This window comes from Balearica regulorum, chromosome 1 (genome assembly GCF_011004875.1).
Source record: "Balearica regulorum gibbericeps isolate bBalReg1 chromosome 1, bBalReg1.pri, whole genome shotgun sequence".
In the NCBI taxonomy this organism is placed as follows: Eukaryota; Metazoa; Chordata; class Aves; order Gruiformes; family Gruidae; genus Balearica; species Balearica regulorum.
The window spans coordinates 62,159,978-62,178,429 of NC_046184.1; the positions used below are offsets into that span (position 1 = coordinate 62,159,978).

Consider the following 18,452-nt stretch of genomic DNA (forward strand, 5'->3'; position numbering starts at 1 on the left):
TTCTAAGTTAAAGAAATTAAAAATGGACTAAGCAGATGTTCTTTTTGTTTGGAGACGTCTTATTTGATCTCCAAATAGTTTTTGTTTATAAGTACAGATTACAGAAAGTATTCCTTATTGTAACTCATGCAAAAACTCTTCAGGCCAAGATAAAATAATTAGGCATTTCTGCTGTGTCCTCACACTGAGTTGTATGGAAATATGCAACTTACTTGTGATAAAATTTACAGTATTCAGTTTGTTCTCTTTTACAGTCCTTTCTGAGTCAGCAAACAAACAAACAAAAAAACCCAAACCCACACATAGGCATTAGAATTCATGTGTTTAACTTATGGAAAAAGCAAAATACCATCAAATATATCTGTTAGACCGCATTTTGTAGAAATCTATGATCACAGATTAATCCTTGAGATGACTCAGGGAAAAAAAAAGAGTTTGTCTCTACATTTCATCTAAATGCAGAGGTAAAACTTTAGGAAATGAGAGGAATATCTAAGGCCATGCATTTTTCTTCCTGTGAAACAAACATTTAAGTGACTCATGGAAATCATCTTTCCCCTACCAGGAAGCTATAGACATATATGTAACCCCCAGCCTATCACAATTCCCACTTGTTTTGTCTTCTTTCTGTGCATGCAAGCATAGAGCTTATGCAGTCATATTTCTCAATTTTCTTTCTTTGTTAATTCTGACTTTTTGTTTCTTTTAGGAATAAGAAAGAAAGCAACTTTTTGGAGCAAAGATGATCTATTCAGTGCTTAACATTGGGAAAGGGAGAGCAATACTACAGACAGCTGAAACTGGGAATTACCAGTTTAATGGAAAATTCTGGTATTCTGATTATTCTGAATCAGAACAAACTATTTCAAAATTTCCCACAAAACAGAAATTAAAAAAACTGAAAAAATGCTTTCAAAAATGTTGAAACACATTTTGTTTGAGCTTTTTAGTTTTGGCTATTTAATATTACTTTTCATATGTTGTATTTTTGTTTTACCAGTCATAACTACACATCATCTCATGCCAACTAATAACAATCAATAAGTAAATTCCCTAATATATTATAATGTTTTTAAAAATTAAGTATTTAAATTGTGAAAACAATATATTCAATAGCTGATGTATATTTCCTTTAAGTAGGAAAATAAGATGAAAATTTGGCTTTGCATTATTTTTAGCAGCAACTGTTTCTAAAACCTAGGGGAAAAAAACATACAAATACAAGGATATTCAAAATGGTAGCTACTTTAACTTATACCATAAATTAAAATTATACATCACTTCATTTTATTCATCACAGCATTCTAACCACATGCTTTCTCTTCATCCTAGTTACAAGCAGTAAAGTCCTTGCCTTCTTGTGATCTTAGCAAAGATTATTACTCCACACAATCTGAAGTACTCAGTACTTTCAGTTTACAAGTCCATGGATTAATTCTGATCTGTATTAACACTGAGTGGTCCTACCACTGCTACCTATAAGCAGTAATTCTGGACTGAGGTTCTCACACATCCATTCTGCTCTTGAAACACTCATGTTTTTCTTGATCAGCATATATGAAAGATTTCAGTTTGCACAATCCTCATTTAATCATGAAAATTGCACTTTCCCTTTTTTGCCCATGTGAGAAACTGTTTTTCATGGCACTGCTCTCTCCTTGGTGTCTCTTCAGTGTTGCCAATGTAATGACAGCTCAAATTGCACACCCTCATCTTCACCATCAAATTTGCTACTTATTTTTCACATAGTGATGATGCTACTTAGGCCACCATGAGAAAAGGTGTGTAAGCAGTTCATTAGCTCAAATGAATTAGTAAAATTATTTCCTTCTTGATTTCCTGACTTTTAACTTGATGAAAGGAATTTTCCACTGTATACTTGACTTATCACTAACTTCAACACAACATTCCATATTAATAAAATACTCCCTTTCACCCCTTTCTCCAAAGTTATTTCCTAGAAAAGAAAGCCAAACTTCTCCAATAGTAAACACATAATATTTTACAAATAATTCACTAGAGACTATAAGAATTAAACAATCATTTGTGTGTTTCAGGAAATAATATTAACATTGTAAATAACATTTTATCTTATCCAAAAGTAAGCAAGATGATTTATGAAGCAAATAAAAAGAGACAACTCTAAACCCAAAGAGCTTAAGCTGGAGGCTAAGCAAAGGAGAACAAGGAAAATATACACTCAGATTATGCTGAAATTCAATGAAAATTGTTGCTCTCCACTTTAAAACCTCTTCACAAATGGATCACAAAAATAGTAAAGGACAGAAGACAGAGTATCTCTATTTATGAAGAAGCCAAAGGTAATACTCAGGCCAAAGGCTGCACTTACAAGAATCCTGGATCAGCATGCCAAAAGAAGGCCTTATGGTGGGGTTCAGTTACCTGCAGGTGCTGAAGGCCATTTGAGATGCCCTAAAGTATGCAAGAAATCCATATGAGGTCAGCAGATAGGACACAGAGACTTACGGGAAATAAGTATCACTCTTTAGTGGAAGCAGGGGGCATGCAGGGTATCCCACAGCACTAAAAAGGATACCAGATGCCTAGATTTAGGCAAATTAATAATGTCTTTAATGTCTAGTATCATGACTGGGACGTTGAAAAAAACCCCAACAAAACAAACAAACAAAGACAAAAACATACAGTTCCCACTGGCCCAGTGAACCAAACTCAGTAACCAGTCAGTAAGCTAAAGGAAGACTCATAAGACACCATTCCGTCAAAGGGCCCTTCTGCTTTTTGGTGGGGAGTGGAGAGGACAGGAGACACGTTACTCATGGCATCCAATATAGCTCAATCTTCTGTTCACCCTGCATGAATCTTACTGCATCTGTGTATGTTCTGTGCAGGATGAATGTCCTTTAAACAAGGTAATAAAAGACAATCTTGTCTCTGCTATTTTCTTATAATGAAGAACAGCTGTTCACCAGCCACTCTGTTTATTGTCTTCCACCCTGTCCTCCACCATACTCTCAGCCCTATCACCATCTCAGGTGATATCTATTATAGTGGTTCTATCTTGATTCCAGAAAACTTAAAATACCAATGTAAGAAAAGAAACAACCATTACAGATAACAAATAACTGCGTATAGGTAACAGTGATCCAAAATAGAAGAATGCAAGAGGGTGACATACTGTTTGCCTTACTATAGTTCAGATTTTTTCAGGCATTGTGGCAACATTCCTACCTTTTAAGGAAGCATTTAAGGAGGGATAATATATTAATTAGGATAATTGATTATTTGTAGTTTTCCTAACTGTCTGCTATAAAATGGCGTTCTCCCCAGAAAAACTGACACATGAGCTTTACAGCATTACAGCATGTTAGTGATGTCATGGGAGCATTAAAGTGCAAAAGATGAGGCTCAGAATGTATAAATACCTGATTATCTCTCTCATGCATTTCATATATCTTTGTGGCTATTATATCATTGTAGGTTATACTTAAGAAACCAAACAAAGATATATACGCTATTGCCTTTTAATGTAGAATACATATGCACATTCCAATTAAATAATTTTTTCTGACGTGGACATCTTTTGTGAGTATTTTGATAACTACCATCCATTCTGTATTTACAGGCACATTTCATTCAAGGGAATCCATGTAACTGCATAAGCACTCAATCATAAAGTAGTAATTATACAGTATCTTATTCTAAATGGTTTATAAAGTAAATGGTTTATAAAGTAAAAGGTATAATATTTAACAAGGGAGAAATGAGCAAATGTCCATTAGTTAACAGACTGCTATACTAACTAGGATACTATCACCAGAATAGAAGCTATATTTTAGGAAAGTAGTGAAATACTGATTCCCAGATCTATATGTCCTGAGGAATGTTTAATTTTCTGGGGGGGGGGGGGGGGGGGGGGGGGGGGGGGGGGGGAGGAATTACTTGTTAGTGAGGAAAAGCACTGCACTAACAGTAAGCCTAAAAATTGCTACCAAAACCCTCTCTTGAATCTATTCTGTTTTCCTGCCTTTTCACAATACCACTTTAAAACAAGAACTACAAGAAAGAACTGAAGTGCATCAGAAACTTGGGCTGGTCAGGTGGAATGAAGATAGGAGTTCAGAATGGCCCCACGGACAGAAACAGGATTAGCAGTTATGTAGAGACACCACGAAACCCTGAAAGCCAAACGTTGCATCTTCTACTGTATGCTGTTCTCATGACCAAGAGAGAGGTCTGGTGAAACCTAGGAGAAAGCAAGCAGTGAGGAGTGAAATGAGGGTTTGAAGCTCAGGCAGTGGGAAAGCGATGAATAAGTGGATTCCTTGTTATATAGGAAGAAAAAGGCAGAAGTATGTGCACCCATCTGTAGTACTGTAAAAGTAAAAAATAAAGAGTATCAGAGCTTCGATAATTTGCCTGCCCACATTCTTCTATTAGGCTGGTGAAATAAGTGATATACGTGCTGTGAGTTGCAGCAGGCTACGTCAAGCTATGTGTAGAATGGTGCCGCTATTCAACAGCCTCTGAAATGCAGAGGGAAGAATTAAACAGACCAGAATATTAAAATACAGTACCTGTAGTACAAATGTGTATTAGTATACTTGAAATATTGGTATTAGCTGAACTACACAAACTTACCTCAAAGCCCCCCATGATTCTGCCGTTATGCCACATTAGAGGAAATCTCTTCCAAAGATTACTCAGCTTAGCTAACTGTACACCATTTAAAACTGCACAGAGCAGAGTATTAGCTATTCATAGAGGATACAAACAACTCAATGTGTCCTTTCTGCCTGGCAAGCACCATATAGTTCAAGGTGGATCTGAAAACTGAGAGTGGACCTGGGCCAACATGATCTCAATTGTTATTTTCAAGAATAAAGTACGGCTAGCACCTCAGCATGCAACTCTCACTTGAGTGGAAGGGGATGGGAACAAAAGCAATGTTCTGAAACAGCTTTTATGGAAATCATGCACTGTATTTGGTCTCTGGGGCTGCAGTCTTGTTTAATCCTCTACTTTTAAATGCCATCTTCCAAAACCAAAGGGTAACAAGTACAAATTGTATCTATAAAACAGCATCACAACTTTATTCTCAACAGCTAAGTATTGAAATGCAAGCATACATTATAAATAGAAAAACAGCTGGCTTGGAGCACATTGCAAGCCACTAGCACAGTTGAGGGATTTGAATGACATCATAACCCGTGAGAGCATGTTGCTGGCCAGCTGGTGTTATTTATAATATACTCATAATTGAGGAAAAATAAAAAGGCAAAAGTTAGGTATTGCAGAACTAACAAAGTTAAATTCTTTCTTTCCCAGTGTCATTTAAATTGTTATCAAGAGTCATTATGAGGATTACTATTAAAAAGGGGGAAAATCACTTTATAATTACAACAGCACATTTAAGATAAATGTCACGGAAACCTCCCAAACTGGGCTACTTGTGTTACTGTATTCACGGTACTATAAATCCTAGGAAACAATACCACTTCTCCTGTGTAGTTGCTAAAAGATCACAAAGCTATTTTGCCCTATTTACAAGTAGTGCTCAACAATTCTGTTATTTTTAGCAAATTAGAAACTGCTATTTTAGGGTTAATAGCACAGAGAGTTGGAGGTTTTAATTGTTACTCAGCATATAGGCGTGCCAAGTTTAATAACGTAAAGATGCATTAAGAAAAAAGTAGATAACTGACTGCATGTATTTCTATATTCTATAAATAAAATATACATAAAATACCTGTGCCTCTATGCATAAAGAAAATGTGTACATACATACAAAGGTATGCATATAGGCAAACAATGCCCTTACGTATATAAGTTTTTATATATTTGAAATGCAGACACACACACACATAAATACAAATTCTGAAAGTTAACCAGAATACATTTTCTTATTTTTCATGGCAGCACAAGCTTTTTTGTCTGCTAACCCCTCAGTCACTAATTCACATTCTTTTAAAGGGAAAAAAATATGCTTCTGTGCTCTAGTTTTAAAATGCAAAGGTATGATGTTATTTGTCACCATGCCCAAAAAAGTCCTTACTCGGTAACTTTGCCAGAAGAGGGAGAGAGAGAGAAGGCAAACGCTCCCCCAGCTGTTTCCTGTCTACAGTGTCTGTGTAATGTAGATAAATGTGAGGATTTTCTCTAAATCCCTCTTCTGTTTGCTAAATCTCACTGTCACTGCTAAAATCAGAGCAGATAGAGCCTGCGCAATGGAATAAAGTCCTCAATATTGAAATGTGACATTGCTCTCAACATCTCACATCTCTCTGGATTTCTTTTTTCTCATCATTACTGCTAACAAATTCATTTCCAGACTTTGCACTTTTAAGAAGCAATGGAAAATATCAACAGTCTTTCAACACAATTAGTTAAGTGCTGCTTATGTGATTTCTTGAAGGTAAATCTTTAATACTATTTCAAATAATTTTTTAGTTTTATTTTACTGTGTATTGTCTGCTTCTGGTTTGGAGAGTATTGTGCACTTTTCAATAACATTATTTTAGAACTGAGAATTATTTATAAATTGCTGAACATGCAATTTTATGTGATCTGGAAAATGGCTGTATGTAATAGTTGCAATTACATAGATAACTGTAAGGGTAAACTATTGCAGATACATGTCTTAAATTTCACTTCTATTCAGAGAACTTTGCAATATTTCAGTTATGTCATTATTAAAGGGTCCAATTACATCATTGTCTATATTGTTAATTAATGCTTCTGAAAACAAGAACTTTTAGCTATTTTCTGCAGGTGCAGGGTTTTATAGGCAAAAAGGTATTATTCATATGTTAAGTTTCTGCAGTTTTATTATACACAATTATAGATAAAATGTTCATGCTTTCACAGGGAAACTTTTAAGGGATGTTGTCACTGCAGTAATTTTCTGGCAGCATTGTAGCATTTACTTGGTTTTTGCTTTCATAAATTAAAAGTAAATGTGAAGTTCAGTTTGTTTTCTACGTTAGAAACCAGCTGCGACTCTTGCTGACCTTGCATATTTGTATAGCTTAAGCAATTGTACATAAAGAAAATGGAAATTCCCCTACATGTTCATCTCCAAGTTTTCCCTTGTAGGGAGGGCTGTTTCAGGAAAGTTTGCATGTGAAGTTTCATGTTATGACCCTATAATTTCTAGACATTAATATAAACTGTCTTTAAGCAAATTTGGCTTCAGTAGGTGCATTGACCTCTGTTTCTGTCAATTGGCCCTAGTTCAACTTTCCATTATCAGCAAATTTATATCCTTCAAGAACAACTTTTCTTTAATATCTTGCAAGGATACTTATGCAGTTGACAGATTTATCCTATTTTAATTGTTTAGGGCCTAATTATTTTTTTGGAGTGTCTTACACTTAAAACACACTTATCTCATTCCTCAATGTGATTCAAAAGAGCAGGTCTGTAATAGCAATGGATGAAACCATTCTCTTAATGTATAAATGGGCATCTCTTCCAATATACTTGAAAGATGAAGATGATTTTTTTTTTTAAAGTATTGAGCAAGGCACTGAGAGACATAAAAGTAATGTGCTAGTTTCTCAGCTGGTGCATCCTGCCAAGCTTCCTTGGAATCAATGGAACATATTGATTTAGGCTAGGATGTAGCCCAGATTCTTTAATCAAAGTTAGCAGTATTTAAACCTTGATCTGATCCATTCTAGAGTATATATGCTTTATTTACATAATAATTACTAATGAATACTCTTATTACATACTAATTACATACTTCTACTATGGCTTGGTAATCAGATCCAACCTCTATGTAGCAAAATGTAATTTTGAATATAACTTGATTTTTTTTTTTCTATAGCATATACTACCCATAAAAACATTGCCCCCTTCAAGATATTTATAATTATTGTAGATGTTCTTATATGTTATTAAATGACCAAGCATGTGAAGAATTCTTATGCACAACTTGTGCCAACTGATAGTTTGTTAGATGAAGAGGACTTATATAGAAGAATTAAGAACTAAAAGAGATGCAGAGTGTTCATATATGACATTCCTCTGTGGTGCCACCCTTCTGGACTATTAAAAGAGGAATGCAGCAAAAGCTGGTTATTTTACTGAAAAAAGAGGAAATTCCAGCTGTGAAAATATGGTCAGTCATTCTATGCAAGTAAAAGAAGTGCTTAACCAGGCTCATCCTGAACCTGTATTCAATTTCCAAATGTAATTAGATGCTTCAATAAACCCCACCCACATGCCAATGCGTTTTCTTTTAAACTCTCAACTTTCTAGTCAAATTGAGGACATTGCAAGCACCCTGCCTGTTTGTAGAGAATCTGAAGCAATATTGGATTACAACTTCGTATTTTCTTAAGAATATTCCCTTCAGACATAAATGGGAACTTTGATTTTTATCACAAACATATTTAATCAACTAATGTTATGTTTAATTAAAATGATGAAGTAAAGTTCAAGTTTTAAACTATGTTTTGGAATTTGTTTTGATGAAACAGCACTTAATTTCACAAATAATTAATTGAGCCCTAGAAACATGTGGGTCTATTTTTTTTCCCCAAGGTTTTTACTTGTTTGAAAGTTCTTGACTGTTTTTAAATTTGGACATAAAGTTAGAAATTCTCTGTGGTTTATACTGTGCAGCCTTTTTGGCTTCTACTAAAGGAAAAACAGTAGATAATCTGTTTTGTTGTAGTTCAGTGCTGATATTTATCTGAAAATGCAACCCAGCTGAAAAGTCTTGAAAAATACAAAATTGTTAAATGGCTAAGTTTTATGTTTATTTCTGGCCCAAATGTTATACAAGAACAAGTTGTTAAATACATAATGTTCTTGTATTTGTAATGTCTTTCAGCCTTCTGAGGCGGTGTGCTAACCAGCTTTCTGCTTTACCTCCTCAGAACTGGGAACCATCTTAAATTGCAGGTGCATCATGCTTATGGAAAAGGAAAAAACAAATTGATGTTGTTAAGATATGGAATCATTACAGGAAATACTGCCTCATGTTATCATAATTTATTTATATTCATATCTTCCTCCATCTGCCATTGAAGTCATATCCACGCATTAAAGCTTGTTGGTTTTTGAATGGCAAAGTTGGCTAAGGCTCTTGTGAATGGGAAAATAATTATTCCTTCATTTTATGGTAGATCATGGGACTTAGATTTGTTCATTATTTTCACAGTGGAAATATCAGGGAAAAAAGGGGGGATAAATTCTGACTTATTTATAGATTTGTCTCTTATTCAGCTTTGACTTAAGTTGAAATAGGGGACTCGTCCAGCAAGGTGCTAAGATCCCTTGTCAAGAAAATAAGAATTCTTAAAAATTATTGACTAGATATGGCTCAATACCCCACTGGATGAGATCCCATATGAGCGGACAGTAGATAATTTCATCAGTTTTTCAAAAATTCAGTGAAAAAATAAGATTAGATGGTCCCTGAAAGAAAGTTTAGGGAAGATTAATCATTTTACTCCAATTTCTTTGCACTAGTCTGCAGGTTTAGGCCAAGATTAACTGTATGTGCAAGGAAGTTTTGTAACTTCTTACCTAGCTGCAATACTAACGTTAACCTTCAAAGACAATGAAATTAAATGCAGATTTACACCTTTTGAAATAAGCGTTTTTGGCAGGTGATCTAAATCACTTCAGAATATGCATTAAGCACATTCTTCACTGTCCTGCTACTAAATAGAAATAGCTTTTCCTAGTATTTAAAAAAATAATGCTATCTTCCTTGACATGTTGGGTAAGATCTTTGGTTGATATAAATTTATATAAAAGGAAGTGGATAAAAGGAATAGTGCAAATTTACACCCATTGAGGACTGGCCTTTCTTCAGTCATAAGTCCCGAAAAAGATAGTTTGTAACCAAATGTAAATGACCAAAGAATTATCACCTCTGTGTATACCTCATAGCCAAAACTGACTAAGAGGATATAATGGAGGTCAGTGAAATTATAGCTGCTTCCATCAAGTAAAAATACAAATCCTTAACACTCCGACTAGTGTTGTTCTTAATTTCTCAAATGCTTCCAAATGTTAACTTGCTAGTAACAGAGGACTGTAAGAGTCATTGAATGTGGTCCCCTACTATGGAAGGTCCCACATCAACACTTCATAACTTTGGCAAGCTCTATCTTTTTTTGTTTTGTCCTGGTATTTCCCTTTTTAAGTGGCTGGAGAACCATGGAGTACTAATTATGAACCCTTTTCCTACTGGGACAAATATCCTTCCATCCAGCTTACAGCCAGTTATTCTCGTGCCCATGCTGTTCTTTAGTTTAAATAGCTCTTCTCTGTCATATGCCACCTCCATCTCCCACAGTACATTGGCAGGCAACTGTCATATTCCCTCTTAGCCTATATGGTCTCAGACAAAACAGTTTAAGGCTGTCTAGTCTTCCTTACTCTAGTTATTCTGGACTTCTCTTTGCCTGTCTATTGCACTCTTCCATATCGTCCTTTTGCAGGAACCATAAATCATAGTTACTACAAGGTTCGCTAACTGCATGTGAATGCGAACCAAGAATATTCACCAGAGGAAGCAATCAGTTTACAAAATACATGGAGTAGAATATGTAGACAGTTGCAAAATTATGGTGAGGCGTTTCTTGATACTGTGTTTATTGTCTAACAAATTACAGTACATATGCATTCTCAACTCACAAGCAGGAGTCATTTTCTTTAGGACTCTGTTGGGAAATTCTGACATTGCTTTTGCTTCCTTGACAGGTGAAGATGCACACTGTGTCCTACATTCATTTCTTCTATCTTGGCCTGTGTTTGCTTACCTTAACCAGTTCTGCTGCTGCTGGCCCAGAAACACTCTGCGGTGCTGAGCTGGTTGATGCTCTTCAGTTCGTGTGTGGAGACAGAGGCTTTTACTTCAGTAAGTCAACCCTTTCTTTCATTCAACTCCTGAACTTTTCCATGTAATCCACTGGAGTTTGCAATGGCTCCAAGTGAGGTTAGAAATGATCAAACCAGGGTGCCGAGTAGGACTAGTATCCTCTGTCTTGGATATGTCCAAATCTTCAGTGACCATGAAGTCTCAGTAAAGAATAGACCTGTGCCTGTGTTCAGTCTCTCTGAGTTTCTGACAAATTTTCCTTTTTGGACGTGTTTTTGGTTTTAACTGCTTTCCAGCTGCTGCTATTCTACCTGCTATATTACTGCTTTCTGCAGACCTGCAACTGAAATTAAATGAATGAAAGCCCATACTAGACCCAAGATATTCATGAGGCAGAAATCCATGTACTTGCTATGTCAGACTACTTGTAAACAGTTTAAGAACACATATCAAAAACACACTAAGGTTCAACATCTGGTTTGAAAAAAAGAAAAGCTGGAAGGCAGCAAGCAGAAAGTTACCACATCAAAGTATCCACCTACTTCATCAGTTAAATACAGGTGAAGGAAAATTCATGCATGGTAACATAATACAGATTAACACCAGTAGAGAAAACAGATTAAATTAAGTCTGCAACAGTGTAGATATATTAGTACTCAAATAACTTTTTGGAGCAAGACCTACACTTTGGAACTGAACATCATATTTTTCCTTTGCTGTGTTTTAGATTGTGCAAAGCTGGACTAGTTAGATAAGTAACTTCTATCTTAGTACCTTCTTACAAGTGCTGTCAAGATCAAGAAATACACAACTTGTAAATAACAGAAATCTATTTCTAATTTTCATCCATTTGCTACTCAAATAACATAAAGTTAATGAAACTTTTAGCTAGGAATATATTAATTTTGAATTCATTCATTTATATATGTATTCAAAACATGCAAGAATTAGTGCTTTTTGAGGCTCTGAAGTTAGTGTTTATTTTTAATAATAATATGTGCTTATCTGAAGTTACCTCTCCTTCAGGGCCTCAGTTACCTTTCCAAACATGAATATAACTAAGAAAAGGAAATATAAGGTGGTTAGTTTATAAAAACAAGAAATAAATGGAAATTTTTTTTTCTGTTCATTTTTATATTCTTTGTGAGCTCTAGCTTTTTTCTTTTGTAGTCCTCATTTGATCCTAATAATTCTTGCCTTCTAAGCTATCACTTTTGTTTTTCTGATCTTATTCACCCCATTCCTATTCATTTCTATTCATGGAATTATTGCTTTCAATATTTTTCTCCTTGCTTGCAATAAAAATAGAATTAGGGAAATTCAGATTCTTGCATCTTTAATTTACAGAAACTCCTGATTTCCTCAGCATACAAGCTCCAGATATTTTCACTATCTTCTTGGCATTTTCTAATAAAGTTTACCTTTGAAGCTGGAAGCCTTAATTTCCTATATGCAAAGTAATTCACTAAACAATCCTTCTTTTCTGTATTTATCACTTTAGCTGTTGTTAATGAGCATCTACTCTAGGGTGTTGTTTAACTTAGTATCTTGGTGCTAAACACAATATTAAAAATACTGGAATCTCTCATAAAGGAATTTACATTTTTCTACCAACTCTTTATGTGCTCATTTGAACATCAAAATCCGTAACATTTATCAGCAGCTGAGTTACACTTAAGGGGCTATTTGAGTGTCCTACAAATAGGACACTGTTGGAAGGAATGTAGCAGAAGACTTTCATCTCCCCCTCTTGATTCTGCACCAGAAAACAATGAGACAACATAATGCATCCTTAGAACAGCATAGCACTTTTTTTTTCTTTTTTTTTCTTTTTTTTTTTTTTACTGTGCATGTATCTTAGGCATTTTCTCAGTCATTTCTCTCCCAGAAAAATGTTTGCTGCTTGTTCAGAGAACTTTCACACTTCCTTACCACAAGAGTGGCTGCTACTGCCAAGCAATCAGACCTACTGTTACTTGTACCCTTGGTGTCCCTCAAGGTAAGAGGACATGTGAAATGCTAATCATCAGCAATAACTCTGTTTGCAATCATCTCAGCTATTCTAAGGTTACACAATCTGTTTCAAATCTGTACATTCCCTAAACTAAATCATCCTTACTTTAAAGTACCAAGATGTGTTTCTGAAGTTTTGAAGGAGATCTTTACCCTTGCAATCTTGAGTTTTATCTGCTGTCAGTAAAGACTTTGTATCTAGTTTTCTTTGTTTTTTCTGAGTTTTCACTTAGAATTAATGTAACTGTTGACACCGTAAGGTCTACCTTGTTTTGTATGAAAGACTATGGAAGGTTTTACTAATGAATGACCACCCTGTTTTAGGCAAGTCTTGCACTGTTGTAATCAACAGACTGCAACATTTGACAGGAATTCTATGAAGTTGATACGTGGCCCTTGCATGCTAAGTAATGTGTGTAATCTACCTGACTACTGATTCAGGAGGCAGCAATTTAATCTGTTTTAGCCTTCTCCCTCTTGCTTGTTAATGTTTAATCTAAAATACTGAATTGTAGAAAAGTCAATCCAGTAACATTAGTAAAACAAATTGAGATCCTTCTATCAAATGTACTACAGAATACAGCATATTATTGGAAGTTAAAAATGTTTTTCCATTTCATGGGACTTCTTAAGAATGCTGTATCATTGCAGACATAAATATCCAGTGAAATTTTTTCTTTTATTGTGAAGAGAATGTCAATTTAAATTGTATTTTAAGCCTTCTATTCTCATACTTTCGTTCCTTTATATAAAGTATAATCAATGGTAATGTTTGCCTTTAACTTGCACAGGAAATAGCTGTGAGGGAAGGTTTTTTCTTCCATCATTCTGTATTTCACTAGAGACTCCAAATATAAAGAATACCTTTTGGCTGAGGTGGAACTCCTGGTTCAGATTCAAGGTCAAGGCTTCTAAGTATTCCTTGGGAGTTGTGGGTGGAAATGAAGATAGAAATAATTGAGTTACTTTCTGTTGAAACTCTGTACTTCACAACCACAAGGCTATATCTACAGCTAGGACTAGAAGAAAAAAATAATCCTTTATATAGTCTACTCTGCCCAACTTCCTAGCTATAAAAGGAAATTCTTTACAGCTTCTGAAGAGATGCCCCAGCTGCTTACCACACACAAAGGAAAGTATTGACTTCAAGAAGTCAAATGTGGTTTCTACCACTCCCTTTCTTCATGAGGTAGACTGGCAAGGAACATTTTTTAAAATTGTTTTAGGGGAGGACACGGCACAAATCCCAAAATAGAGCATCTGCTTTTTCCCTTGGTCACATTTAACCCCAGCCAGCACTGGCCTCTTCTTGGACAGCTTTTTTGCTCCCATGATTCACCAGTGAAGAGCAGTTTGTTGCCACCGTCTATCTAGCAACACCTCTCTAGCAGAACTTTTGCCACTCAGATTCCTGTGTGCTAGCTTGTGTTAGGAGAAGCCAACAGAGAGCCTGGCCACAGCTACACAAGTGGCTACGCTTAGACACAACTCTTCTGAGTTAATGTTTCTCCAGTCTCAAAAACTCTGGATTCAACAGTCACGATGCGAAGTGGGATGACTGCTATGTTCATTTGAATTTTAATGCCAAGAAAGGTCTACCATGCCACTGCTATTACAAAACAATCCTGAGGGCAGAGAATGTCGGAAAAACTGAAAGGATAAATTACAGGAAACTTACAGAAGTGATAGCCCAGGAGAGGCAAAATTTTGCTTGAAATAGTCTAGTCTTATCACAGGAATTTACTTTGTAGATTAATAAAAAAAGAGATTTTTTTTTTTCTTCATACAAGTTGAATTTGATGGACAATCAAATGTCACTCATGTTGTTTCCTGAGGACTATTACTACCAGGAGAAAGGAATGAAAATGTAGTTTGCTCTGAGGAGCAAATGCTATGTTATTTTTTATCTAGTTTCTTCTCCTTTGAAAATATACCTTTTCTTTTTCCAATAAATGCATACCAGTTTGGCTAGCAATACACATGAGTACCAATAAAGAAATAGCTTTTTATTTTTTTAGACACTTTTGGTCATTCTAATTTGTAAAGCCCAAGTTAGATGGCAATACTTATTTGAAACCATGGCAATCTATTTCATGAATTAAAACCCCACCTTTTTTCTGTTAAAAAAGCTCTGCTTTGGGCTTGTCGTGGTTTAACCTGGCTGGCAGCTAAAACAACCACACAGATGTTCTCGCATTCGCAGGGCTTATGGTGAATCTTCTGAAGCATTGCTTGCATAGAAAAGAGAGTTTATTTAGATATTTGACACAATGGAGTTCCTCTGATATTCTCCAGAGAATGGAGAATGATCTAGCACATGTTTCCATATGTAGAAGAGGGAATCCTATAAAAGACAGGCTTTTCTGGTGTGCAGCCTAATGCTCCCTATGTCAACTGCTTTGTGGGGAATCATTACAGATTTTTACGACATTTTTTTCCACTAAGGCAATCAGAATAGTGTGTTGTCCTTCTTGTCCCCAGCTGTGCGCAACAGAAGACTATTGGTTTATAATCATCAGAAAATCAGAATAGGACAGCGAACATAATTTTGGGTAATCAGAGCTGTCATCAGATCTCATTTCTTTGTAGAATTAAGGTATATACAAAGGAACTGCTGCATTACAGAGGAGGAAATAAGGGGCATAGTAATAGGCAATTAAGTTTTGCTTCTTCCCTTTCCCTTTAGTTAACAGCTTCTTGTTTACTTCAGGAAGTCTGCTTTTAAGATGTTATTAAAGTTTCTAGGCCTGTCAAACCTATCAACATAATTACAAGAGATGGCATGGCACTCAGTTCTTTAACTACTCCATACCTGTAGGAGCTATGAGTCATTAGCTCCTCTCTGTGTCCCTGACTGAAAGGAATGTTAATGTTACAAGCCCAGGAGAGGCATGCTGAAAAGCTGTGGTGGACATACAGCCTGTGGTGGACATACAGCCTGTGGTGTCAGTGACTGTCTTGCAAATCTTTGCAAAGAAATGCTAGTCATCTTGGCTATGTTCACAGAGCAAGATCTGAGAGCATTTTTAAGGTCCTTGGTATGGCTACATGCCCCATTCATGTCCAAATCCTGTATCCATGGAAGATTTGAGTGTATTCTTCAATCTTTATCCCGAGATTCCTTACTTCTTACAGGAAAGCTAGCCTGGAAAGGAGTTAAGATGTGCTTTAGCCAGGTCTGCATGGTCAGTGATTAGGGAACCAAAACTATAGGCACAGTTATTGATATACCTCTGTAAGAAAAAAGACAGCTCTGGCTTCTGGAATGTTATCACTGTATAGTCCATTAACTGATACATAAGTTTGGTGTGTGCACTGTTGCCCCTGGTAGTAATCGCTGAGGAAGCTCTCTGAAAATAAGCCAGTCTTTGAAATAATTTTATCCTATTTAGCACATTAAGAAAGGCTAGGGAGTGTCCATAAAGGCTAACCTTAGTTTAGTGAGGTTAATCTTCTTAAGTTACCTCTTTAATAACAGAGAAAGAGGTTCTGCCTTCTTTCTCCATGGTTCACACAGTAAGTCTAGGAAAATTCAGCCTCTAAAACACACTAAATTTACACTCTGCAAACAGGTCTCCTCTACAGCTACTTCTCAGGTCGCCAAGGATTTCATAACTTTCCAACCTTTTCATTAAGAGGAACTGTAGTAGTAATGATAATTTTAATGAAGTGACTGGAAGCAAACCATTGATAAAAATTTCAGCAAGAAACATGTCTGCAAAAAGTCTCTACTACCAAAACCAAATAAGTACAGTTCCTCCAGAAGTTCAATTCATACGTGTCCTTATTAGCTGTTAGATGTTAGAGATGCTAATAATTTTTATGATGTCTGCCTTATCTATGTACTAGACCAAGTTTCAAATTTGATCTCAAATAGCAGAAAGCTGTTATTTGACATTTGATTCCCTAACTGCTATATGTGTATTTAATACATTGTTTAGTCTCATGATGGATAAAGTCACTCAAAGAAGCACTTGGCAAAAGCAGCATTAATTCTTGGCATAGCTGCCCCTCTTACTTTTCCACTGAATCTTAAATACCAAGAAAAACCCTTCACTGACTTCAATTCTGGCATATGCTTTATGCAATTGGCCAAAATTTTTGCATATAGACCTCTTCATTTGTTCTGGTATTAACCATGCATTTGCAATATTTGATCAACAGCAGCAAGAGTCACAAAGCAAATTATTCAGTTTAGCAGAACTGCACAGTCTCTTAATTAAAACCTTTTGCATTAACTACTTGATCATCTAGGGCAATCTATACAAAGTACTCATTCAAAGAAGGAAGTTCATACAGCCATTTCTCTAGAGCTTATTCAGCATTTTAGCTCTTATGCGTGGTTCAAACCCTCTCACCTCACTGAAAATCAGAGACTTAAACCTGTTTTCATTTCAGAGCTTTGCTAAAAAAGGTTGGATCTGAACTTGTGTACTAAACCATACTCAAATGTCAATATTTCCCTATGATGCAAACTCAATTGTTCAAAAATATGACAACAAATGAAAGCAGTAACCAACAGTTAAGTCCTTTCACAGTCTAGAAATCAAGACAAAAGAAATACCACAAATGTATGCTTATTGAAGAATTTATGCTAAATTTATCTTTGTTAGTAACCACAGGAGCTTCCATATCAAAAAGAAAAGTTCTTTAATTTGTACTTTCTTTGCAGTGCTTTTAATGCAAAATGACTATGTAAGATATAGCCCAAGTACTGGGTCTAATTGTTTAGTAATGACAGGCATATTTCATGTTTGCATCAGTGAATGAGAACAAGAATTTAACACGTCCATAGCCTTTGGAGGGGCATAACACATACTGACTGGTGGGTCACTCCAACCCAAATATAGAAAATTTTGCATTGTCACTGTAAGTAAAAGTTTAAATGCCTATTAATAGGCAGTTAGATGCCTATTTCAACCAAAAGGTTGTACATTAGGCACTGATTAACACGTAACTTTCAGAATAGTAGGATAAATTGATCTTCTTCCTGTATCAAAGCAAGAAAAGTCAAATGTTATCTTCTTTTCAGACTTCTTTAAATTTTAGTCAAATTCCATAGACGAATTTATCTTGTCAATTTTATCTGAGCAACTTTCAGGTTAAATTTCGGATTGCCTCTCCAATGTCAATTCCCAGGAAATTGGTATGGAATACCTTAGAAAACTACTTTTTGAATTCCTTAGTAGACTTAAATTCGTACAAAATCAGACACAAGTCTGAAATACTTGCTGTATTTTCTGATTGAATCTCATGTACAGTCAGATTTAATATGTTTTCAATGCTTTTGTTCTTACAAGACAGAATGGAAGCTGTTTGCCTACCTCGTATTAATTCCTTTGCTAGTGAAAACTGGAATAGCTTCCTTTTATCAAAGAAACAATTTCGGGTTCATCTCCCTTTTCTTTTTTTCTTTTTTCTTTTTTTTCTTTTTTTCTTTTTTCTTTTTTTTTCTTTTTTTTTTCTCCTGAGTCTACAGCATTTTTTATATATTTCCCATCTTACTTTTTAAATTCATCTGTGATCCCAGTTTTCACATCTATGTAATATAACTGTGCTAGAGTAAGAGAATGCCTCCAGACAGCAGAACCTTCTGCTTCCTTACATATCCATACAA

General features: G+C 35.5%; 1 protein-coding gene and 1 long non-coding RNA gene across 3 annotated transcripts in view; one reads left to right on the top strand and one right to left on the bottom strand.

The window, feature by feature from the left end:
- LOC142602073 (uncharacterized) overlaps positions 1-18,452 on the bottom strand; it is a 99,618-nt gene that overhangs the window by 70,454 nt on the left and 10,712 nt on the right. Inside the window, exons 2-3 of one of the 2 annotated variants that reach the window (XR_012835738.1) lie at positions 2,351-2,433; positions 1,130-1,197 (exon numbers count right to left, since the gene is read on the bottom strand). This is a non-coding gene — a long non-coding RNA (uncharacterized LOC142602073). Of the gene's footprint in view, positions 1-1,129; positions 1,198-2,350; positions 2,434-18,452 lie in introns of those variants that run through there. The other variant, XR_012835739.1, reaches the window with a different exon arrangement.
- IGF1 (insulin like growth factor 1) overlaps positions 6,134-18,452 on the top strand; it is a 51,805-nt gene continuing 39,486 nt past the window's right edge. Inside the window, exons 1-2 of the mRNA XM_010303518.2 lie at positions 6,134-6,394; positions 10,705-10,861. Of these exons, the coding sequence (XP_010301820.1) occupies positions 6,332-6,394; positions 10,705-10,861 (220 nt within the window). The 5' untranslated portion in view covers positions 6,134-6,331. The remainder of the gene's footprint in view (positions 6,395-10,704; positions 10,862-18,452) is intronic.